A 23,811-nucleotide genomic window follows, 5' to 3' on the forward strand; every position below is an offset into this window, starting at 1 on the left:
GGGGTGGCCGTGGGGGATGGCGGCGCTGGCCCTTTAAATCGAGGCGGGGGGGGACACGCGATCCGACTGAGCCCCTGCTCGGCCATCGGCTGGCACCGCCTGGGCGCCACCTTCCGCCGCCGACCTTCGGCTGTTGGCTGCGTGCCCTGGCAGCGGCCCCGGCGGCGGCGGCGGAGAGGGCGCGCGTTTCCGCTTCCGGGTGGAAGGGCAGGCCGTTGCTAGGGTGGCGGCGTTGCTAGGGGAGGCCTGGCCGGCGGCGGCGGGATGGCGGGCAACCGCATGCAGAAGATAGGGAGCGTGTTCAGCCGGTGCGGAGGGCGGGCGGGCGTGCGCGGGGTTCCCTGCTGCCTGGAGGGCGCTGGGAGGGCGAGCCGGGAGGCCCGGGGTCCCCCGGGGAGGGAGGCACAAGGCCGGGGCGGTGCGGGTGTCCCCTGAGCTCCCCCCGCCGCTTCTCTCCCCCGGCAGGACCCGGAACCTGCTCCGCATCGGGGTGATCGAGAAGCCGCTGTGGTTCGACGTCTACGCTGCCTTCCCCCCGCTGAGGGAGCCCGTCTACCGGCTGCCGCGGCCGCGCTACGGCAAGGTGAAGGATGTCATCCCTCCCATCTTCTACCAGGAGGACGAAGTGCGAGCGTGAGTTACCGCTTCCCCTCCCTGGACGGCCGCCGAGGGGTGCCTGAGCTCCGCCGTTCACCGGAGACATTCCTCTGCCCCTTGTCACTAGTCCTGTGGGGGGAATGCAGGTGCCCTTATTGTCACTGGTCCCCCAAGCAGAGTTTTGTCTCCTTGTTTATAGCATAGAGAAACTGCGTTACGCGTTTCTACCGTGTTATCTCCCCCGTCTTTATAATCTCTGGCGGCGGTGCAAAAGGCATCGCTGCAGGTGGAGGCTCATCGCAATGGAAAAGGCAGACGCCTGTGCGGCGCAGAGCTTCTGTCAGCCGCGTTGGGTGGCCAGGGTGGGCTGACTTAAACCCTCACAGTGCTCCTCTGGCTCACCGGTGGTGGTGGAGGTGAACTAGAATTTATTAAAGCAATTAAAAATGCTGGAAAGAACATCTCTGTATAACGTAATAGCTAATGGGAAAAGGAAAGCTAGTTATGTGAATGCTTTTTGTTGCAGCCTAAATTAACTGACTCTGATGTGGTTTATTTACTCCAAGACGTATCCCTTTTTGATGGTTTGAAAAAACTAAACTGTTTTCTGGTTTGAATAGGAAATTTTACAGCGTTTATGGCAGTGGTCCAAGAGCTTTCGACCTGTCGCAACCAAACTACAAATCTACTTGCCAGAGGTAAGATTGATTTGTAATTAAACTAGAAATATTTCTGAAACTTGTCCCTTTCTCCTCTTAAGTCAGTGAACCAAAACGTTATATGTGAGAGTAAAAATACATGTTTCTATCTAGCTTTGTTGAGAAATTCAATGAACTGAAGGAAGAAGGAAAAATTGAAGAGGAAAAATTGTTTGAAGAAACGGGAAAAGCCCTTTTAGCTAGTGGGATAATTTTACAGAGAAGAGGAACAGATAAAGTAAGTATTAAATATTCACAGAGTTACTTGGCCAGTGGATTCAGAAAACGTCACTTCCAGGCCCTTAACGTTCAGTTAGTCCGAATTAAATGCTCAGCAAAACAGTCACGCACCGGATGGTTGTAATGAAATGTCTTCGCTGTGCAGAGTAAACTTTTCTTAGTTGTGAACGTCACTGGCCAAGGTTAAGGTACTTCTTGTGGGACAGAAAAGAGAAGTACTTGTTCTGGTGATGAGAGATTTAAGTCTTCAGTGCTTTCGAATCATCCATTGATGTGTCTTTATAAAGTATTTGGAAATAAGTATACGTATTACCGTATACATGTTATCTCTATAGGGAAGCAGGAAGTAAATGAGAATCTCTTGTGGTTTGAAGGTAGCTAACACATTTTTCCATCCCTTTTTAATAGTTAAGTAGTCTGATGCACTCTCTCTCTTGTTCCTCAATCTTGATCCTGAACTGGAATTTTTTGCATAAAGCTTGCAGTTTGGGTTGTTGAGTTTTTTTTTTTTTTAAAGTATTGAAAATTTTTTTTAATATTCCCTTATTAATATTACCTATTTTTAAAAGGTATTGAAGGTTTGTAGTCTGGGGGTTGTTTACTTATATTTTAGCAAGAAAGTAATTGTCCAAAGTGTTTTGCTACTGCTTTCTGTTTTCTCTAATGTACAAGAGAGGAAATGGCTCCTGGGAACGTAGAGTCTAGTTCCTCGTTACTTCAGGCAGTTGTCATGTAACTCTTAACATAAAATGGGGTAAAAAACCAAACTGAAGATGCTTCTAGAACAGCACGTCAGGTAGAGTAGAACCTGGCTGCTCTATGATGGTTAGAAATCTTTTACCTTGTTCATGACTACTGGTTACCATTTCTTCTGAGAATGGTCCTTGTAGTTGAACACCCTCAAAAAGAAGGGAGGAGAGCTGTTTATAAAAGCTGCAGTTTTAAACTCTGTTAGCTAAATTCATTTATTATTCTCTTTTGTAATACGCTGTCCGTTCTCTGCATTATCCAATGATCTCTGGGCCGAGTGTCCGTAGTGCTTTCCCCGATAAAAGAGGCTGAAGAGGAACAGAAATTGGTTCTGCCTAAAGTGCACTGTGCAATGAGCATGGGAAAAGATGAAATCACTGACTTACTTTCATCTTTTAGCTTGAGGTCAGCAGTCTCATTTTAAATTTCTTGCCCTGGTGATGCCTTGACGCTGTATTGTACCTTAAAAATAGTCTAAGCATGAATTAGAACTTTTCTCTCAGCTTTTTTTGGACATACAAACTGGGGCTGTTGCTTTCTATTGCTCTCTTCAGTGATGCTTCGACAGAAACTTTTTACGACCCTTGTTTTTATGGTGATCATCTGTCTTTAACTGCAGGTAGCACAACAGGATCATCAGGATGTTGAAAGCAGGGATTCTGTATTGCAGCTGCAGCTTCAAACTGTGTTGGAAGAGATGCAGGAAGAGAAGAAAGATCAGAAGGAGCAGACACCAGAGCTGGCAGAAACGCGGAAGGAAAATCCCTTACCCTCCTAACAGCCGTGCTGTTGTCCTGCGACGCTCAGCTGCAGAATGTGCCCTGGCTGTGGCAGTCACCTGCTCAGGAGCCAGCATTTCTGCCTCCACAACCTGGTGATTATGAGACGTTTTCTTAGGGGGAATATACCTCAGTTATCCGGCTCTAGTGCCTTCCGTGATTGTGTATGTGGCACGCATTCTTGTTCTTCCATCTCCCCATTTGTAAAATTGGAGGTGATAATTTTTCTTTGAGGTTCAAGAATGTTGTCTCAAATTGTGAGTTGGAAAACATGAGCATAAAAGTGGAAAATTAAACATTTTCTTTAAAAATTGGAAGCTCTACCTCTTCAGGTGTCTTATTTGCAGTAGTAAAGATGTTTCTTAACTTTGTGCACTTGACGGTACAGGCCTGGTGATGGTGCTGCTGTTGAAATGGCAGATACCGCTTGCCTGATGCATTGTAACAGCTGTCTGAAGTGCCATCTTTTTATAGCTAATTGAGGAGAGTTGCTATTTATATAAAAGTAATAATATGCTCTTCCTATTCCATCATTTCCTTAAATTCAGAACAGGATAAAGCATAACAGTACCAGATAATTTGGACCTTTGCAGCTTTTTAGTGACTCTTAATGAAGTTGGTCACCTCGGAAGTGTGAGAGATGTGATGTTCCAGCTGTTTGCTGGAGAGAAAGTTGAGCGCTGCTACAGAAATAGGTATGGAAACTTCGGCATAGAACAACGTAAGGAAGTAACAATCAATCTCACTAGGATTCGGAGCCGATTAGAATGTCATTCTTCCCATGCCTGCAAACTCCAGTGCCCGGCTTATCTTTTATTAAAGATTTGGGCTTTGGGCTATGTGAAAAACAATTACTGCTTGTGGTTTTTTTCCTTTTTTGTTTGTTTGGTTTTTTCTTTTTTGTTTGTGTTTTTTTTTTCCTTTTTTGTTTGCTTTTCTTTTTTTGTTTTTTCTTTTAAAAAAGGACAAACTACCACCCACCACCACAAACGAACAGGTGTAAATCATGTAAAACAAATCTCTTCTCTCCCTCCTTGTCCTGCTCTCCCCTATAAGGAAAAGGGGGAGATTGCCTTTTGGTTTCATACCTACCTCTCAGACACGTTCTCCGCGACGCAATTTTGTGACGCTGCTGCCGTACGTGATGCAAAAACCCCTCTCTTACGAATCTGTATTGTATGGCAGTGAAAAGGAGGATTCAAAAATGCCCGTGGTGTGTTTTTGTGTGGCTTGATTCACTTCCTGCTAGCAGTGTAACGACAGTAGAGTTACTCAGTTATCTTTGGAAGGTCAAACTTTTATTCCTAATTCTGTTCTGTAATTCTAGAGGAGCGCAAGGTTTTATTACAAAGAGCAAAGCCCCTCTGTCGTAGCCCTGCTGTAGCTGTAAGCTCGGGAGGATCTGTTTCCAGAGCCGACCTTGGTGGCACGTACGCCTGCCTGAGCAAGGTTCTTCCACGTGGAGCAGGAGTTCCTGCCTGAATCACGAAATCCATACGTAGCAGCCCCTTAGAGGCGAATATAATGGATGCACCCACCTCCGGTATCCAAGTTTCAGAGCCACTGTGCTGGGTCAGGGGGAGGAGAAATTTTAACGTAAACAGATGACAAAAATGCGTTAAAATGGGATTCAGTCTGAAGCAGCGCTGGAGAGGAGACGGGTGCTGAGAGTAAATCGTAGCAAGCCCTTCGCTCCTCGGCAGGCAGCCTTTGGATGGGGGTTTCCCTCAGTTGCAGCAGTCTCCCGTTCGGCTGAGGACCAAGGCGAGCTGCCCTCCCTAGGACATCTTCAGCAGCCGGGATGTGGGTTTCCCTCCTTGTGCCCGGTTTTCTTGCTTGGGCCAAACGATTGTCGCCAGCCCAAGGGAAGAGAGACCAACAGCTCCCTGTCTCCTACGCTGCAGCTTTGTGTCTCTGCCTTTCGTGGATTTTTACAGAGGTAAAAATTTTGAGCATCCTGTTTTGCATTTTTAACTGTTGATGATGCTCTTAGCTTGCCAAAAATCGCAAATGGAAGTACTTTAAAAGGAGAAGTGCTATGAAGTTGAATGCGGTAACACATGAGAGATTTCCCACTCGCTTCATTCACAGCTTGGTGGTCTGTTTGTTGGCACCTCTCTAAAAAATTGCCGACGTTACTTAAAGAGCTTTTCCCTCTATCATCTGCTGTAACTAGCTTCAGCCTTGCATCTTTACTTGAGCTTGGCTGTGTCTTCCTGTAGTCATCTGAAGCGTATTGAGCAATAACAAATTCAGAACACAGACTAGAGCAGCAGCCGTGCGCTGTGCCCTGAGCCAGTTCCTGCACAGAGCAGGCAAGAAGAAAGTTGGAATTAATTTTCTCTTTTATTTTGTGTTGGAAAAAGTCACTGGGGCAGCTCGCGCGGGCAGAGCCCTCCCAGCCGGACCAGCCGTCCTGCGGTGGGCTTGGCTGGGGAGCGGTGGGATTTACCCTCAGCTATGGCCTGAGGGGTGGGAGTAAAAGATGCCTCAGGGCGGTTTCTTCCCCTTCCACATCTGAAACGATGGCGACTGTCCAGCTTCTTAACCATTCGTTCTCAGGACCACGTGTGAGCGGTTTATTGCAACTTTTCTTTCTGCTCGTAGCCCAACCCTGGTATGCCTGGTAAGCCAAACCGTGACTTAGAAACTACAAAGAAACTTGGATTCGGGCAGCAGCGGCGTAACCTGGCTGTCAGATGGGAGGGTGTCGTTGCGCTCCACGCTTTGCCAAACCCCCGTATAAAGCAGTTGCGTACTTCACTGACGTGTGCCTGCTGTTATTCTGAAGCAGGTACGTGGCCAAATTAGCGGGAAAACCTGGGAATATGTAAGGGAGCAGATGCTTTCAGTGGGGCGGTGGGGAGGGTGGGAGTCCTCGCGTGGTGTAAATCAGGAAATTATTTCTTGGAAGCTCGCAGGGCAGAGCCAGCCTTGGGAGCTCGGGCAGGTTGTTGGCTGGCTGCGGCGGTGGGGACGCTTCCAGGCGAGCGGCTCTGGATGGAGAAGCGGTTAGAGATGTTCTTCTGCGCTGCGGGTTTGTTAGGGCTGGTGGGTAACGGGGAACCTGTCGGGTAAAGGACGTGAGCGTAAGTATTTGGTGCCATTGGGAGAAGATGCAATTAAGACCAGAGTTCTGTGGGTTTTTGATAGAGTTTGTTTGATGGATGCGTTTGCTGGGCTGGGACTGAAATGCCAATCGCCGTGACCTTAGAGTAACTCCACTGCTTTAATTAACAAGTTCTGGGCAAGAGCCTGGGGTGAGCGATTTATTATTTATCAAGCATTGACCCTCCAACCGCCAGCAAAAGGTCAGCAGCTTCACGGGAGGAGCTCAGACGAGAAGAACCCGGGACCCGTCAGCCCTCCCTCGGCCCCGGCCGTGGGGCCGCGTCCCCCGGGGCTCCCCCCGCGGCACCGGGCGGCCGTGGCCGGGCTCCCCGCTAGGTGGGAGCCGCGCTCCGCCGCCGGCCCGGCGGGTGGGTGGGAGGGAAGGGCTCCCGGGGCCGGAGGTGGTCGGTCGGTCGGTCCCCTGTCCCGTTCCCCCCCCCCCCCCCCGCCCCCCTCCCCGCCCGGTCCTGCCGCACACCCCGGGATGGAGGGGGGGGACGGGACGAGCGGTGATGGGGACCCTCCCGTGCCGCGGGGGGGGTGTTTGCTCCCACCCTGCGCTGCCTGGCCGGAGGGGGTAGCTGGCACCAAGCAGCATGAAAAATGCATGCGATGGTAATGTCAGCCTTGCCTCGCTCCTGCAGGCTCATTGATGGGAGCGTGGGGAGAAGTCCGAGTTTTCACCAAAAATACGTGAAAAGAAATCTCAGTTTCCCCTGGGAGCAAGCGGGATGTGCGGCTGGTGGGATACAGGACGCACCAAGGGAACTGGGGCGTGGGGAGAAGTCCGAGTTTTCACCAAAAATATGTGAAAAGAAATCTCAGTTTCCCCTGGGAGCAAGCGGGATGCACGGCTGGTGGGATGCGGGATGCGCGGCTGGTGGGATACAGGACGCACCAAGGGAACTGGGGTGCGGGGAGAGCCCCAGGGTACGGTGAAACCCAGCGCCAATCTTCGGTCCTGCCCGCTGCCTGTGCTGGGGAAGGCAAAGGTTGCTCCTGGGGTTTGTAGGCGAAGGACACAGATACGACCTTGTCGCTTGCCCTTTGCCTTCGTGGGGCAGCTCGGGCAGTCAAGTAATTTCCTTATGCCTGGGCAAACCCGTCCTCTGCCATTGCAACACTTGTTAATGACTGGAGCGAAGCTTTCGCTCTCTCGCAATCCTATACCCCATTATGGAGCAGCCGTATGACCTTTTCTGGGCTAAATTGCTGACCTCCTTCCTTCTGCAAGATGAGTGGTGTGTGTAGCGGTTCCTCTCTCTGATTGCCAGGCTATTTTAAGTGACAATAAATGCCAAAGTATCGGTTACAAGGTTCCTTACTCCTTGAGGCATCAAAAAGACAAGACAATCGCAGGCAGTCGGCAACCCCTTCTACAGCTCTGAAAGTCAGGCTGAAGGTTTTCCAAGGTCAATTCCTGAAACTGTGGGCCTCGCCTGAAAATTTTAGGATGAACTCTGCCTGCTCTCTAGCGGGTCCCATCGTAGGATCTAGAAGTCTTGATTGCAAAGTCTGCTGCTTTTGCGATTAGCCCGCTTGCGCGCTGATGCCCAGGTTAGCTTGCCCCAGTAGCGTTAGCCATAAAACCGGCAAGGCAGCTGTGCTGCAGCCGCGGGGTTTGTCCAAAGCGCTGGGAGGGGGAACCCCTGCCCTCTGCCCGGTGGGAAATTCAGGGGGGCTGTCACGCAGGGCTGCTTCTGACCCGGGGCAACGGCATCTCGTGTAGCAGTGTGTTGCAAACAGGTCCTGAACCGATGGTAAATCACTAACGAGGCAGCGAATGATGCAGGTATGTTGGTGCAATGAATGATTGGAAAGAAGGTTCCTAGGGATGCCATAGCATTACTCAGACTGGTGCTTTACCGCACAGTGTCAGTGCTTGTGTGCAGGATGTGTCCCACTGGAGTGAACACCTCTGGTCCCACAGTTCAGGGCTGTAGGACCGGGCCCTGAGCTTGGGCACCGTTTTAATCCGAAGGCAGCTGCCCCCCGCAGCAATGCACAGCCCCTTCGGCAGGTCGCCCGCGCCGCAGAGCCGGGCACGTGTTACTGCGCGGTGACACATCTCTGACCGCACTGTTGGTCACGCGTGGGCAGATTATCCGCTGTTACGTGTTGAGGGCAGGGGAACTAAGGATTTAATAGGATCAGGTCTTACGTCTGGAGCAGCCAAAATAATTCATCAGCTTTGCTGGAAAACCAGGTAATCTCACCTTGCCAATGCCAAGCTTCATCGAGGCAGGTAATAAAGCATTTAGTGTTTTAAGAATGTGGCTCCAAGTAAGATATAAAAATGTTGGCATTGCCGCACTGTGGTGGTATTCTCTGATTTACCTCTGCCCACCCTTGCCTGCACACACACACATGTATTTGGTCTTCAAATCTGCACCATTTTGAGCTTTGGAATATTCCAGAAATCTGTATCTGTTAGGATCTTAGCTTGAATTTATTGTGGTTTTATACTTGCCTTGTTATACAACACCTGATAAAAGATATGCTGCGATCTACCAAGGAGTATGATGGCCTTTGTAACCCAGGGACGAGGCAGTCCCATCGCTTGGCACTTGAATCGAGGCAATAGCCGCCTTTGCATCACCTGAATTTAGAAAGCTTTTACTTGGGTAAATTGCTCGCTCTCCTGAAGGAGCAGGGCTTGGTGCTGCTTTCCGGGGGCAGCCCGCCGCGGTGGGGCTCTGCAGCTGCCGTTCCCTCGGGCTCGTGGGGCGGCCAGACAGATGAGCCAGGCATTTTACACTCATTTGTCAGGAAAATGTACGTCGCATCGGAGCAAGGTGCTGTCTGCTCGGGGAGCGCTGCAGGTTGCGGCGTGTTGAATTTCCACACCGGGAGAGGGGATGGCACACAGGCGGCTTCTGCTTTCGGGGGGGGTGGTATGCAAAACCTCGGCAGCATCGGTTCCTGCCATCTGCCTAGTTTTGTTTTTTAAATTAACGCTTTTTTAACAAATTGGGATTGGTGCTCTTTGCTTCTGCAGCACCAGAAATACCCATGTAATAGTAATTCCCGGCCCAACAGTTCTGGGATGAATAAGATGCAGGACAACAACCCTGGGCAGGGCAGGAGGAAGGAACAGCGGGAGGGTCGGAGCATCCCCACGAGAACAGCAGGTTGAGCTCAGCGGTGGCTCGGGGTGAAGAAGCTGGCTGCTGTTTTACCAGTAAATTTTAAGTACTTGCAGGACCTGACCCACTCCTTGGTCAGTTTTTCGATCAGTTGATGCAAGCCACCGACAGTTTGGCTAACCAGCTTGCTTGTGGCCGGGTCAGCTGGAAGGGCTGAGCCCCAGAGGGACCCCGGCTGCAGGGCGAGTGCGCTGTTGGGCGCTGCAGTACATTTTCTTTTAACGAACGTTTTAATAATCATTCAAGGAAGGACAGGCTGTATCGTGTCCCATGGCTCAGTCCGGGGCACCGCTCGGGAGCACGAGGGCTTTGCTGGCAGAGACCGATGTGCAGTGTTGGTGCAGCCGCAAGAAACCCCTGCAGCCCCGTCCCGGCAAGCTCTCGCCCCGGTGCCGGCAGCGGGCTGCTCCCTTGGGGCCAGTCACTCCCCTGCCTGCTCCCCCAGGCCGGGGATTTGAAATCTTCCCAGGACATGGCAGTGATTCGGGATGTCCCCCGCTGCTTTGAAACCCGGAGCATCCGAGACGCTCGGGAGGGTCCCCCCAGGAGCCCCGGCGGCTCAGCTGTCCTTGGCTCTGTCTGTCTCCCTGTGCTGCTGCTGCCTGTATGCATATTGCAAGCTCATTCTGATGTGCGCTAATGCTATTATCCTCCAGAAATTGAAATCAAGTCTGAACCTATAATGTTTCACTGGGAGGGAATTGGGGTTATATATTCCTGTGTACAGCAGCATTCTATTTCAGTCATAGCATTTAATTATGATTGGTGTGTTAGTGCCCACCAGAGCATAACAAATTGTCATTATGTTATTCTGCTGAGTCTAATTTAATTGGCAAGTTGTCACAAAAGCAATTATCCATCATTTATTTTGTTGCCATAACCACATCTTGGAGAGCACCTGCTGTCTGAAGTGGAAAGGCTCTGCAGTCTCTTGGTCCTGGATTTCTTCCACTTGCCTGACACAAAGACACTGTTTCCTCCTCTTATTTAGAAATATGTTCCTCATTTCCCAGCGTGGGCTCGTGCGCGAGGCTGGAAATGCCGGAGGAAATGCGCTGTGCAGGTAGCCACCCGTTTGAGCATCCCAGGGCTGGTGCGAGTTACGGAGGCTTGTTCCCCCCGGAGACCTCGGAGTCAGCCCGGCGCGGTGGCTGTGAGTTGTGGTCAGATGAATAAGTCATGGACCCTGTCTGCCTCCTCACTTCTGGAAAGTCAGGATGAAATAAGGAGAGAAAGGGAAGTTTCAAGATGGGAAATTCTCTGCCTGCAGTAAATAAAACACTCGGCTTCTTGCAAATCGTTTTTGGGCAAGAAGGGGGGGAAAAGCAGCCCCCAAACTGCTGATGGTTTATTTTGGTGTCTAAATATACGAGGGTGGGTAGGAGTGTGCACAGAGACGTTCAGAGGAGCAGAAGGGACGCGTGGGCTCTGCCCCGGGACCCTGAGCCCAGCTGGACCCTCTCATTCTGGAGCTGCTCAGCCCAGACGCAGCCGAGATAAAGAGCAAACATCCGACGTTTGACGTCTGTGTTGGCCTTCACCAAACTGCTCCCACGCCGGCGGATTTGTTCCCGCCGGCAGCGCCGCTGGCTGGCACGGCACGGGGCACCCTGCGCTGGCTGCGGCACGGCGGCATGGCCGGGTGCCCAAACCCACCTCCGCTCCCCACCTGCCGTTCCCCAGGTCCGAGAGCCGCTGCAAACCATCGCCCAAGCTACTGCCACGCAAGCTGGGGTGCTTTTCAATAAGCAAGTTGCAGATAAGGTATCTGGGTTCCCACACAGATCAGGAGGCTGGCGAGGGAAGATTAGTGTTTTCGTATAATCTAGCAGGCAAAGCAATATCAGACTTCCTGAGACCAACCCGAAACTACAGATTTTCTCCTTCCTGAGATGGTGCGTGGCTGTGACCTATTAACTTTTTAGATTTTGGAGATGGCATCCCCAAATTCTGCAAGGCTAACGCAGACTTGAATGAACTCGAAGCCTGTGACTCACTGTGATAAATGAGTAAATAAATGAAAATCTGTTTTGATGTCTGTATTTCTTTCAGTTACTCCCCTCTCCGCCCTGTCTGTAATCTCTTCCCCTCTGGTAGTTCTGATTAGCTGCTAATGAGGAAAGATGATTTTGTAGTTAAAGCGCAGAGAGAGGGTTTTGTTCCTGGTTCTGCTTTTTTTTCCCTTCCATGCCTTGATTTCCCCATCTGTAAGCCAAGATACTGTTTGTTTAAGATGAATGTTGTGAAGTTAAATTAATCAGTATTTGCAAAGCAATTTGCTTCAAAGGTAGAGTACAGCGACTTGAAAAGGAAGGTTAAATCTGAGGAATCATAACTTTTCCCTCCTGGTGTCCCCGCTGGGACTGAAGCCGAGCGCCAGCCATCTCTCATTTCCCAGCGATGAAAATCTGCCGTTTGCCAAGCTCTTCGCCTCGCGTTCACCGGGAGAAGGAGGTCTGGAGGTTCCTACGGTGTCCGGCTGTAACACATGTGCATCACCGGCCACTTACCAGGTTTTCCTCCAGTGATGGAAGTTATAATCAAAAGCCGAGGCTTGCGGGGGGATGTGCATCCCACCAGCCGGATCCCTGCTCGTGGGGCGTTCGTGCAAACCCCTGCATGCGAGGCTCGCTCTCGTTTAGGGCTGGAGCCAAGCAAGGGGATAATCCACAGCAATGCTGCATGAGCATCGGGGCGGGTATTGGGGCTGGGGTGGGACACGGCTGTTCGGGGGGGCTGGGGCTCCTGCAAAAGGCCGTGCCCGTCTGCGGGGCGAGCAGGGACCCCTGGGGCCAGAGCCCCGGCTTGGGGCTGCTGCTCCATGAGAGCAGGTCGCATCCCTCTCTGCGGGGATCTGTGTGGCGTGGGAAGGCAATGGCTCAAAGAAAAGGTTTCCAAAGTATTTTGAGCATCTTGGGTGGTAAAATGGTGTGAGAATGTATGATTTGAGTTAAAACCTTGGTTTCTTCTTTCTTCCCCTTTTCTGGGTTGCGGGGAGACAGGAGCAGCTTTTGTCTGATGAAAATCCCTGCGCTGCTGCGGGATGCACCGGTGCCGACGGGACAGCCTCGTGCTTCTCCGGTGCTTGTACGTGAGACGTCAGGATGCGAAGGCGAGTGCTCTGGGTTTGCTGGTGCTCTGGGTTTGCTGGTGCTCTGCGGCAGCAGTTTTGAACAGTTTGTGTCCGAGTCCGGTTTGCTCGGCTGTGGAGGGGGCTGGGGGTGCGGTGGGGGCAGAGCCCGGCTGCTGCAGAGGGTAATGTGTCCTGACAGGCCAGTTCCACTGCTGCTGAGCTGGAAAAATTTGATTATAGAAGATGCACTCTCGCCATCCCCAAATTGCATTTCCTTTTTATATCAGAAGAGCTCATAATAATAATAGGTCAAGAATTGCCAGGCGCTGACTAGACAGCGCTTGGTGCAGCAGGGCTGAGCTCTGAACCGGGGCCTGTGCTCATTATTGGAATGTAAATGGTGTTTTAACGGCACCACTTGTCCCGTTACCCAAACGCTGCTGTTGTTGCCCAGGAGCACCAGGAGATATTGGTAAATAAATAAGCGGAGCCTGTGAGAGTTTTCCCCTTTTCCCTGGGCTGGGTGTCAGTTCGGAGGGGGGATTAGGAGCACCCATCTGCTCGCTCCTCTCCTTGCTATAGGTGATATGTGTGTGGGCTCTTACTCATCCTTTGCTGTGTCCTGAGGGCACCTGGGCAGAGGGTCGGTGCCGCATCGCTTTGCAAGGCAAAGGGAGAAAGAAGAGTTCTCCTCTTGTACGAGTTTGGGGGAGGGAGTAACACTAATTTGAATAAACCGATTTCTTTTTCCTCCTGCGTGACTCAGGCTGGAATTCCCCAGCCAGCCACTCTGGAAAACTACCAGCTCCCTGCGTGCCGTGGATCCCTCTGCAACCCTTACACAACCCGCCGCAGGAGCTGAGTGCCGAAAAGCTGTCGAGGTGCCGCCCTCGCCCACCATCCTGCGTTGCTGTGACAGTCACTCGGTGACACCTGCACGCAGGAGGGCAGGTGACAGTACCTGGCTCTGTAAATGGCCACGTTTGCCTGGCCCAGCGTGGCTCTTGGGGCGGCACCGCAGCGATGCTCCGACCGCTTCTGGCCAGCCGGTTCATTTGCAAACACTTCAATTTTCCGGCGTCGGCTCCGCCTCGGCGCCAAGTTCCCATTCCCTGCGTTACTTTTCTCTCTTCCTGGCTCTCTGTCAGGTCTGCATCCCTTCATGTCGTGCCTGCCGTCGTGCCAGCCATCTCCTGGATCCCAGCCGCCTGTCCCGTAGATGGGCAAACCTGCTTGGGCGCTGGCACAGCCCTCGTGCCGGCCGGATCTGCCGCCGCGTGCTCAAATCTTCCATCCTGCGTTCCCTTCACTCGTTCCTGGGACTCCTGCCAGCCGATGGTGCAGGTTCAAAGGTGAATGCTCAAGGAGTTAACGGACGCGATCAGATTCACTGGAACGCGTGGCTGGGAGCTGTTGGAGTCCTGCCCTGCTGCAGGAGAGCTGCAGTCCCGCACCAGCAGAATGCTTCCTCTGGATGCAGCATCCTGGCAAATGCAACTCCTCTTCCTCACGCGCGCGGGTGATGAGCGGCACCAGCAGACACCAGGCTCAGCTGCTGTACCGACTTCGGCCCGGCCCCGCTCGGAGGGCGGCAGGGCCGGGAGGGCCGTGCCAGCAGGAGCCTGAAGCGCAGCCCAAAGCACCCGGATTATTTTTCCCTTGTGGCTTCTCCACCCTGTGAAGTGGGCGCTTCCAAGGTGCTCAGGCTGGAGGTCCTGCAGCTTGAAAATCAAAGAAGAGTAAGCCAGCAGCCCCTTTGCTCCTCCCTCTTTAGGAGCATTTAAAGTATTTACATATTTACAGCTGTCTAGGATTTTTCTCCATTGGTATGTGCCTGGCAAACGAGTGCCAACGCCTGTGAGCTTTGCAGCACTACAACAAAACGATCAGGTCTCAGCCCATTTATCAGCTACCTGGCATGACCAGGAACAATTAGGCTCGTGTCCTACTCACAGCGCTGGCCTCTCCATTCCTATAGTTGCCATCTGCAAAATGAAGCAAAAAGTGAGGCGTAAGGACGGGTGCACATCGGGTCTGGTGGCACGCGGGGTGAGAAGGTCTCTGACGGGACCATTCTGTCTGGGTCACCGGTTCGGATGCGGTGTGGATGGTGCCTGGAGGTCAGCAGAAGTTTTGGCTCGTGCAGAGATGTGCTCGGTGGCCGCCGCGCAGCCCCGCGGTGCAGAGGTCTGTACGGCCAAAGCTGCTGGCGTGAGCTGCCTGCCTGGTTAGTGCAGGGGCGGAGGAGCAGCCCCCGCACGGCACCTTCCCGACGGCTGGTCCCAGAGAGCCGGGACGGAGCGCGTTTTGCGGGACGTGTGTGTATACCAGCATATACGGCTGACAGAGGCGTTACAGCGGCCCTTCCCGAGTTAAACGAGACGAGCGGGTAACTGTGCCGCATTAACCGAGGGCTCAGCTCAGGCTGGTGGCTCCTGGCCATCGGTGCTGCCTTGCCCAGGGCAGCTCTGGTCTTGCCTGGCCTCACTGGGAAAGTGAATCCTCTGAATCCCCGCATATGCTGTGTGATCTCCTGGAGGAGCCCCACACTCGAGGGCCAGAAATATCCAGCCTCCCTCCCAGGGTCCCTTTACATCCCTGGAGCACGCACTTACTTCAATGAATTTCACTCTCGTTTACCTCTTGGTGCCACTTTTGCTTCTCCCACCAATACAGTCCCAACAACAGGAGCGGGAGAAACGGAGCTCCCAGCAAAGCTTCCTCCTCCGCTTTCTTTATCTGCTGGGTTTGTGTCTTTTATTATTTCTGTTCCCCCTTTGCCCTTTGGCTGGTGTCCAGAGGAGGACCACAAGGAGAGGAGCGACAGAGAGAGAGAGAGACGGCCATCCTGGGGCAAAGAAATGCTGTTTAATTCAGGTGACGGCTCTCAGCAGAGCCCGGGAGCCGGCTGGGGCAGGCGCTGGCGCGCGAGGGGAAAAGGCGCTCGGCGCTGCGGCAATGCCAGCGGATATTTGTGCGACTGATTTATGGGCGAAATTCCTCCGGATGGAGGGGGGATCACGAAGCTGCCGAGTGTGATGAATAACTCATTGTAATGTATTATTTAGCAAATTATAATGAAAAGCAGAAAATATATGGAGGGGAGCAGACAAATACATTCCCCAGTTGGCAAGTTATTGACTGTTTAGAGCCAGGAAGCGGATGTTTAAGAGGGTTTGGGAATTTCCATGGCTTCCCCTACAGATAAATCACCCCTCTGCAGATGTATTTATTGGGTGCCCTGCTGCTGCGTTTGATCCCAGGGGACAAAATCACTCCGAGAGCTGGAAAGAGGCTAGCGAGCCCCTCACTTCTAGGCTGCTGGTTTGAGTGTAGCCTGCCTAAAAGTTGCATTTGGTTGCTGGCTGGTGTGCAAGGAGTTTTTGGTCCCGGTCCTGTATTCCTGAGAGTCCATGAGGACTCACTCACGTCACCCCCAAAGCTCGCGCCGGTGGACAGGCTGGGCAGAAGGCTGCCTTTATGAGATGCAAGAGGGTCGAACAAAGTCTAGAGCAGGGGCTGGGATACAGACCTCCTCTCTTTCTCTCAGCTTCTCTTTTATTGTGAGTATTAAAGGTTGTGCATTGCATTGTCTGCAAGATTAGAGGGTTATTTTTCAAAAAGCTTTTTTCTTAGCAAAAGTGAGTATGCAGAAGCACTTGCAGTTCCTTGGGCAAGCGAGGCAGGAACCCTTTCGTTAGCCTTCTCCTGGGGCAGCTTTGGCGTGCTGCAGCCCCGGCTGGCACGAGACCAAACGCTCCTTCTTATGGAGTCCAAAGGCAGAGACTAACAAGCCAGAGAGACAGGAGTTTGGTGGTTACAGCTCCCTACTCGGAGTCAGGGCGGGTTTCTTCCCTTACTAATTCTTAGTTAGCATCAGTTGATTAGGATGAGGTCGGTTTTTCTCTCCACATTTCTGCCGTGCTGGGGCTGGGAAGCCACTAGCAGACTGAAAGTGAAGTCCGCTTGCCTCTTCCCACTGTGACAAACATCTCCTTGAAGTGTGCAGAAACCCTGCACAGCAAACACAGGAACAGTTTCTTTTTCTATAACCACAGTCGGATTCCAGCATGCTCTTTGCAGACTCGCCCCGTGCAGCTCTGTGACACTGTAAGAGGATGTGTGAGCATCCCTTTTTTTTTTTAATCCGGATAAAAGACCCAGTGTTATTGCACGGGTTGCTGATGACCACAGCGGCACAGTGAGGACAGGACCCCAGCTCCTTGTCTTGCTGTAACCAGCAAGGTGGGAGCTGGCACCACTGGAGCTGTAACCCACTCCTTCCCCAGGAAGGAAACCACCTAGATCTCCTGGATCCTGGCCGTCGGGATGGGTACGGTCCCAAACCAGTGTGTTTTGTGCTCGGAGTTGGGCAGGCAAGATTTGCCTGCCTGCCTCATCCCACTCATCAGTTTGCACCTCTCTGAAGCGTTCAGCCGGGCGTACGGCGGTGCGTGAGAAACCAGAAGGTTTCATTCCTCTCCCGGCTCGCTGAGGTTTCGCCGGGCGGTTTGCCGGCTTGCTGTCCCCCACCCCAGCCTGCTCCAGCTCCTCTCCCCGCGGCGTGGGGTGCCCCACGGGCAGAGCCCGGGCGGCGGCGGTGGCAGCAGGGGGTGCTGCCTGATCGCGGCTGGGCGCTGCCGGCGGCACCGCGGGCGCTGCCGGTGCCGAGGTGGGAACAGCGAGAAGGTGACTTTCTTTTGCCTGTTCGTTGGGGTTTTTTTTTTTATTCTTATTCTTATTCTTATTTTTATTTGATTGCTCCCAGCTCCTACCCCGGGGGTGGTGAAGATGCTGGTAGGAGGGGGTTTCCCACGGCACTGCAGGATGCTCTCTCTGCTCCTTGCTGTCGAGATATTTAAACTTCTGCGGTCTTGTGGGGGAAAAATACGTCCTTGTGTTCGTGACCTCTGCCTGCCAGCCCGGGGCCTCGGCAGGGCTGCTGGCTGGCGCATTCCCCTCTGCTGGGAGCAGCCCAGTCGGAGCTGCTCCGTTGAGGGCATCCCAAATGGCCCCAGCTGGGCTTTCCCTTGCGGCTGCTGCCCCGTGGGGCTGCAGGGACGTAGGTGATGCCGAACCCCTCGGGGCATCAGCAGGGAGGGGAAGGCTTAGCGTTGGAGTCCCCAGCACTGTGTCCTCCTTTTTTGGTCCCTTTGCACGGAGCTGCCCGTGGGACCTTCCAGGCCAGGGGAGGGAGGCAAGGGCTGGGCAGAGGGAGCACAAAGAGGCCACATGTCTCGGGATTTTTCTATACTCTCCGATGTCATCTGTGACGTGGGGGCTTCTGCACAGCTGTCCCTGCCGCGCAATGCTCCGTGTTGGCAGGGCTGCCACCGGCACAGCCGCAGAGCTGGCAGCCTGCGCCACGGGAGAAGCTGCCTTAACCCTTTCCCCCGCGTGGGCAGCCCCGGTGCTGTGGTGCTGCTCTTCCAGGGCGTCCCGGCGTTCAGAGCCCTGTGCTTGGACTCCCCTGAGCACACTGAAACCAGACCCTCCTGGTCTGCCCTGCGTGCACAGCCGCTGCGCTGCTCTTGTCAGCCCCGGCGCCGGTTTCTGCAGCCGGTGGCTTGCTGGGGTCTCCCAGGAGCCCCTCCCAGGGCCTGATCCAGTTCTGCCAAGCCCAAGGGAAGCTCTGGTGTTGCTTCTGGTCATACAAATAGACAGTAAAATCAGGAGGTGGTTGTGCAGGTTTATGATACACTTAAAAACTGAGGCCAGTATTTACTTTCGGAATGATTGGGATGAGGAATGAGGCATTGCAGCCGTTCCTGAGCAGAGGTCGGGGAGACTGGGGAGACGGCAGGAGCCGGTGAGCATCAGGAGGAGGACATAGCTCGGCCTCTTCGGCCACGCCTGGGACAGAGACCAGCGTCCCTTGGACTGCAGCCCCAGGGAGCGGCTGCCCTTGCCCCCACCATCCCTCGGGTGTGCGGGCAGCCCCAGGCGCTTCTCCTCCGGCCGAGCAGGAGACGCCTTTCACCTTGGCAGGAGCCGGTGCCAGGTTTGAGCGATGAACTTCCAGCTGGTGACGAGTGCGGGGCTTCCAAGGTCTTCTTTCGGCTGGGCCGCCGCCCGATCGGCGCGATCTGTGGATTGCCACAGCCGGCTTTATCGGCAGCACAGATAATGTAGGTGCTTTCAGTTGTACAGAGGAGGAGAAGATAAGGGGCTTGGAGAGAACTTGACTGGGTGACTAAGATAAATTTACTGTACTACAGGAAATCGAAATGTGAAATAAAGATCTCAAACAACTGAAATATTTAAAAAGATACAGAAGTTGGGCGCGTGAGAGCCATTCTGAGCGAGCCGGCTCCCGCCGGGACCGTCCCTTATCAATCCATCACCCGGCCTGGCTGAATTTTATAAAAGATAATAGGGTGGAGGGAGAATTGAAATAGAAACTATCCATTACAGGAGGCTGAATGACAGGTTCTCTGTGCAAAATAAGATCATAATTAACAGGAGAGAGACAGAAAGTTTTCCGCTTTCTGCTGCTGTTTGTTTTCCTTTCTGGCTCTGCAGGGCAGGGTGGGCGCACGAGGGGGTCCCGGGGGGCTCAGGGCGCGGGCAGGGGCAGACGCCCAGCATCCACCAGCACCCACCAGTCTTCAGGTGTTAGCAAGCGGTGTTGGAAGGAAACCAAACCTACCCAACATGAATACCTTCATCAAACAGCTGTACTGTCTAAGAAATATCTAAGAAAGAGGTGCCTTCACACGTGCATGAATTCCCCTGGGTGAGCTGGAGAAGGCGGAGGTGTTCCTGCCGCTGCGTGCCGCAGTCTGGGTTTCATACTCGGCTGACCATCGGGTGTTCGCAAACTCTTTTGTTCAGCATCTCCTTTTTTTTTTTTTTTTGCTGCCTCACAGTCCCACTCTGTTCACGTGGCTTCCACAGCCTGTGACACCCCTGGAAGTCTGCGGAAAGGAAATCCAGACTCTCGTCTGTCACCTCCTGGGAGCGAAGAAAAGTTTGGTGTCCAGGCTGAGATCCAGTTTGCCCTCCCATGCCTGCGGTGTCCTTCCCACCACGGGTCCAGTGGCATTTTTGCTCCTTATTTTGGGAATGTCTCCTTAGTGCCGCAGGTGCTGCTGGAGGTACTTCATGTGTGGCTTTATGGTGGGGCCCTCCAAAACAGCAGCTTTTGAAAAATGTACGTGCTTTTGCAATTTCTTGGTATAAGCCAGGTTACACGGTCTCCATCTTCTACTGCTGACGGCTCTTTATTTTCTCAACACAGGACCTCCAAAAGTACAGCCAAGACCGCCGGCCTGCCCTGCTCCATGGGACATCTAGGGTGACTGGAAAAGTAAGTTGCATCTTCTTAATGTCGTATCAGACTTCGTCTCCTTTCCTTGCTGCACTCCAACACCCGCTTGTTATTCCTCATTCAAGTAAATGATGAAACCCTCATGAACATCAGCAGGAGCCAGGTTATGTTCTCCGTCTTTAAAATGTCCTTCAAAATATAAACGCCCAAGTGAAAACATTTCAGAATGTTTTTTCTTCTGGCTCATTTAATTTTGAAGCAGCGTTAGGAGCACTGCTACTACTATTAAACCCAGTATTTAGGAATGTGAAATTGTAATACAAGTAAAGGAGTTTGTGAAGCACTTTGAGTTGCAATGAGAAAAGATTGGGTAGATTTAAATGCTGGGAGCTGGGAAACTGTGCTCATACATGGGAAGCCTGACAGGGAAATCGTCTAGGAAGGCTAATGAAACTCCTGAGTGAAAGGGAAGAGCAAACCACAGGCTTGCGATGCTGGGAAGGAAATCATCCTAATTTGCTCGTGTTTAGTAACCCGAGACATATAATTAATAACATGAGTAGGGACATTTGGAAAAATATATATTATGCCTGTTTTGAAACTGCCCATCTCTGCATGTGCTGCACATAATGTTAACCGTACAGCTAGGGACTGCGGTCGGGCTCCTGAATCTGCTGCTGATTTATTCAGTAACCCAGAGCAAATTCAATGCTCCATCTTCCTGGGGCTCTGCCTCCCCTGTTGAAACGCAGGAGTTTGGAGGGCTTCAGGCAGATTAGCTAGAGAAGGCCGGGTCAATCCGTGAATTTAAAATAGAGCAGTCATTGGGGTACCAGCCTGCCTAACGATATAAGAGGTATTGTGTGAATACAAACCCGACCATCTGCCTGTCACTGAGCGAGAGTCCAACAGGTCATCATGCAAAACGCTCAAATTGGTTCATTTCTGAGATGAGACAATCTAAAAATGCCCAAGGTAGAGGAAATGGATACATCATTATTTCGTGTTATCTTCATCACTGCAATCACCCTGTGTGCTGGAATGCGGTTTAGGACTGAAGTATCAGTACAAATGCACGGGAGGAACTGGAGCCTTTCAAGCCATGCTGTTGAGCTGCCCGGTAGCCTTTAGACTTTGGAAATTAGGCAAACAGAGCTAGCGTGCTGATCCAACACGTTAATTGTGTGGTAACCTTTGCATAACCTTTAGAAAATCTTTGGACGTGTGAATCCAAAGCCCAGAGCACGCATACTCCCGGGATGCGCAGCAGCATCACTTGGGGTTAAGGTCCTTGGACCGGGGGAGACGCGGGAGTCCATCCCAACCCGGCCTTTGAGTTATGCCTAAATGGGTGCTTCCCTGTAACGGTTCGGTTCACTTCTCCCTCCCACGCAGAGCCAGGGGCTGGGCAGGGTGGCCCCCAGCTCTCCTGCCGCGCCTGGCTTGGGTCTGAGCTTTCTGGTTTGTAGAGGACTAAGGGGAGTTGGCAAAACTGGGGCTGCCAGCGCTTGCACGCCCTTGAAACGTCGGTGCGGCAGGAGCCTTGCACCCGCACGTCACCCACTCCGGTTGATGGTGCCCCGTGCCGGTGACCGGCTCCGTCCTGCCTCCGCAGCAGGCAGCCCTTGGGAGGGATGGAGCCCACCGCCCGCGCCCCTCCATCGCGCTGGAAGCAATCAAAGCGCCGCGCTGCCGCCAGATTGCCTTGTCCGTTCCAATGATCTTTAACTCCGTTTTTCCCCGAGCAATCAGAAGCACTTTCTCTTCGTCCAGGTGGTCTTTTCCCATTTTGCTCTTTCCAGTCCCAGGACCCAGGGCAGTCACATCTCATCACGCCTCTTCTCAAGCCATTTGTCCGTCCTGCTTTTTCTGTTGCCATCAATTTAGCCGCAGCCTCCCCTCCCTGCTCCGCTCCCTCCCGTGCTAACCACAGCTTATTTGGGAATGAAACTCGGCCTTCAGAGCCCCGGCAGATGCAAATGCAAATCCCCTGCCCCTGCAGCCGGGCTTTCCAAGCCTGTGCCGCCAGCTTTTCATGCAGACAGGAGGGTGGCTCTCCCAGTTTTTTTGGAGGAGGGTCAATCCTGTTAAAAACTTTCCCCTAGAGAGACTGTTACAAAGCAGATACAAATGTGGATTTTTAGGAGTGACCTATTGGCTGCTGAAAAGATGCAGTAACACTGCTTTCCCAGAGGCTGAATAATAATAATAACAATAACAACAATAATAATAATAATAATAACAGGCAGCATCCTTTGGCCATCCGGGCTTTGAACCTTTCCAATTCACCGTGCTCTGTGCCTGCACGTTCCCTCCTGCTCTCCTCTGCGCGAGGTGTCCCTGCTCACCCCCCTGCGCTGAAGGTCGTCTCTGCCCAGGGGGGTCTGTCCTGGTGCTCCCCCGAGCCACGTCCGTCCCCAGGGAGATGCAGCCCAGAGCCCTCCTCGCTCCCGGCCCTCCCCGCGGGCTGTCCTGTTCTGAAGTGCTGAGGTCCATGCTAATTAAAACAACAGCCTTTTTTGTCCTTAGCTTGCCCAGGCTTCAACCTAGAGTAGAAATCGTTCAGCAGCAGATTGCAAAACGCAGGATCATCTGCACTGTGTATCAATAAAAAAGAAAAATACAAGGATATGGAAATAAAAGATCACTTAATAGGAAGTCCATCCCGTCTCCAGTGCACCAAGCATCAACTCAGCAAAACACTTTACTGTGTGATTAAATATAAGCTTGCTCTGAAGTCCTTCGCTGTTCAGCAAAGCAGTTTAGCGAGTGCTGAAGTACTTTGCTGAACAGGGGTTTTGCTATCTTTCTGTTTTTCCTTGGGCAGAAGAATTAAACTCGCGTTGGTATTGCCTATTAATAAGGCAGCAAGTAGCCGAGGCAGTACTTGTGCAGTGCAACAGAGCTCATCATTTTTCTATATATGAGCAATTAAGCTGCACCAGGAGGCCTATGTCTTTATATCATCACCTAATGACAGTGCAAAAGTATTCAGGGGAAGGAGAGGGAAAAAAAAATCACATCCATATTTAATTGGCAAAGTTATCACCTTCACTTCAGAGCCCTAACTTACAGCCCTTCTGGCTGATTTCCAAGTCAGATCTATTTCCCCAGACTGGAAAGCGAGTAAAGTGTCCTTACATTGTAATTCTGCAACAAAATACCATTTGAAAGCTCGCGAACATGCTCCCAACTGCAGTAAGTAACAGATAGTCTCGTTTCTTTGCAGCAAATGAAGATATCTTTGAGCTGTTAGATTCCTTTCTTTTTTTTTAAGGAAATTATTTGTGTTGTTATTATTATCCAGCCCCACACTTGCCTGTCAGATTAAATTTTTTATTGCACTAAAACAAAAAGCCATCTGGAGCTCCTCGCATCCTGCTCTCGGTACTGGAGAGTGGCAGCGATGGCCCTTCTCTAGGCAGCGTTTTGATTCCTCCCAAGGTCTTTTTGTTTTTTAGTAAATTCTCCAGTTCGTTGTTTTCATCCGTGTGTCCCCTAAGTCTCTCTGGTTCTTGATTGTGTTCCTTGGGGCTCAGCATCTTCATGCCCCGGCCCTCGGCTGTGCGTTTCTCGGGGTGGCGGCGTAGCTAGAAAGCAAAGAGCAACAGGGGCTGTCCGCTTTCATTACGCGTGTGAGGAAACCCATCGCTGTTCCAGGGGACTGTATCCGTTCAGCCAAACACCTCATTTACCAGCTTCTTCATTTTGTTTTGCAAGCCCTGAGGTCCTCCTGTCGGTTTGCAATGCTTTGCTCAGGTCCCGGGGTTGAACTGAAGCTATTTATCTTTTTCTCCCCTTCTCTCCTCCCTCCTCAGATGGAGCTGAGCCCTGGCTGGTGATGGAGGCAGCTGGACCCTCAGGTTTCATAACACCCCTCGGGACTCCCCAACTGCCTTTAACTGTCTGTGTCAGCGGGGGCTGATGGCTCCTTGCGAGGGTTGTCCCTGTGGCTGTGGCAGAGGAGAGCTCCGGCACCCGCCGGCAGTGATGGTGACGGACCCGAAACTGCGGTGGGAGAGCAGGTCTGGCCCCCGTTGGCTGACATTGGGAATGACCGCAGAAAAATCTCACCAGGAAAGAGTGGCCCTGACCACCTACCCTTCTTGGCTTGAACACCCAGCCCTTCTTGGCTTGAACACCCAGC

The 23,811-nt window shown here is 52.4% G+C and overlaps 1 protein-coding gene across 1 annotated transcript; it reads left to right on the forward strand.

Annotated features, from left to right (window-relative positions):
* The first annotated feature begins 208 nt into the window (after window positions 1-208).
* MRPS23 (mitochondrial ribosomal protein S23) lies at window positions 209-3,396 on the forward strand. The gene is made up of 5 exons (XM_050909032.1): window positions 209-308; window positions 466-633; window positions 1,218-1,295; window positions 1,410-1,533; window positions 2,905-3,396. The coding sequence occupies exons 1-5, from the start codon at window positions 265-267 to the stop codon at window positions 3,061-3,063; spliced, it is 573 nt and encodes a 190-aa protein (XP_050764989.1). The 5' UTR covers window positions 209-264; the 3' UTR covers window positions 3,064-3,396.
* The last annotated feature ends 20,415 nt before the right edge of the window (window positions 3,397-23,811 follow it).

Source organism: Gymnogyps californianus, chromosome 20, assembly GCF_018139145.2.
Source record: "Gymnogyps californianus isolate 813 chromosome 20, ASM1813914v2, whole genome shotgun sequence".
NCBI classification, from domain to species: domain Eukaryota; kingdom Metazoa; phylum Chordata; class Aves; order Accipitriformes; family Cathartidae; genus Gymnogyps; species Gymnogyps californianus.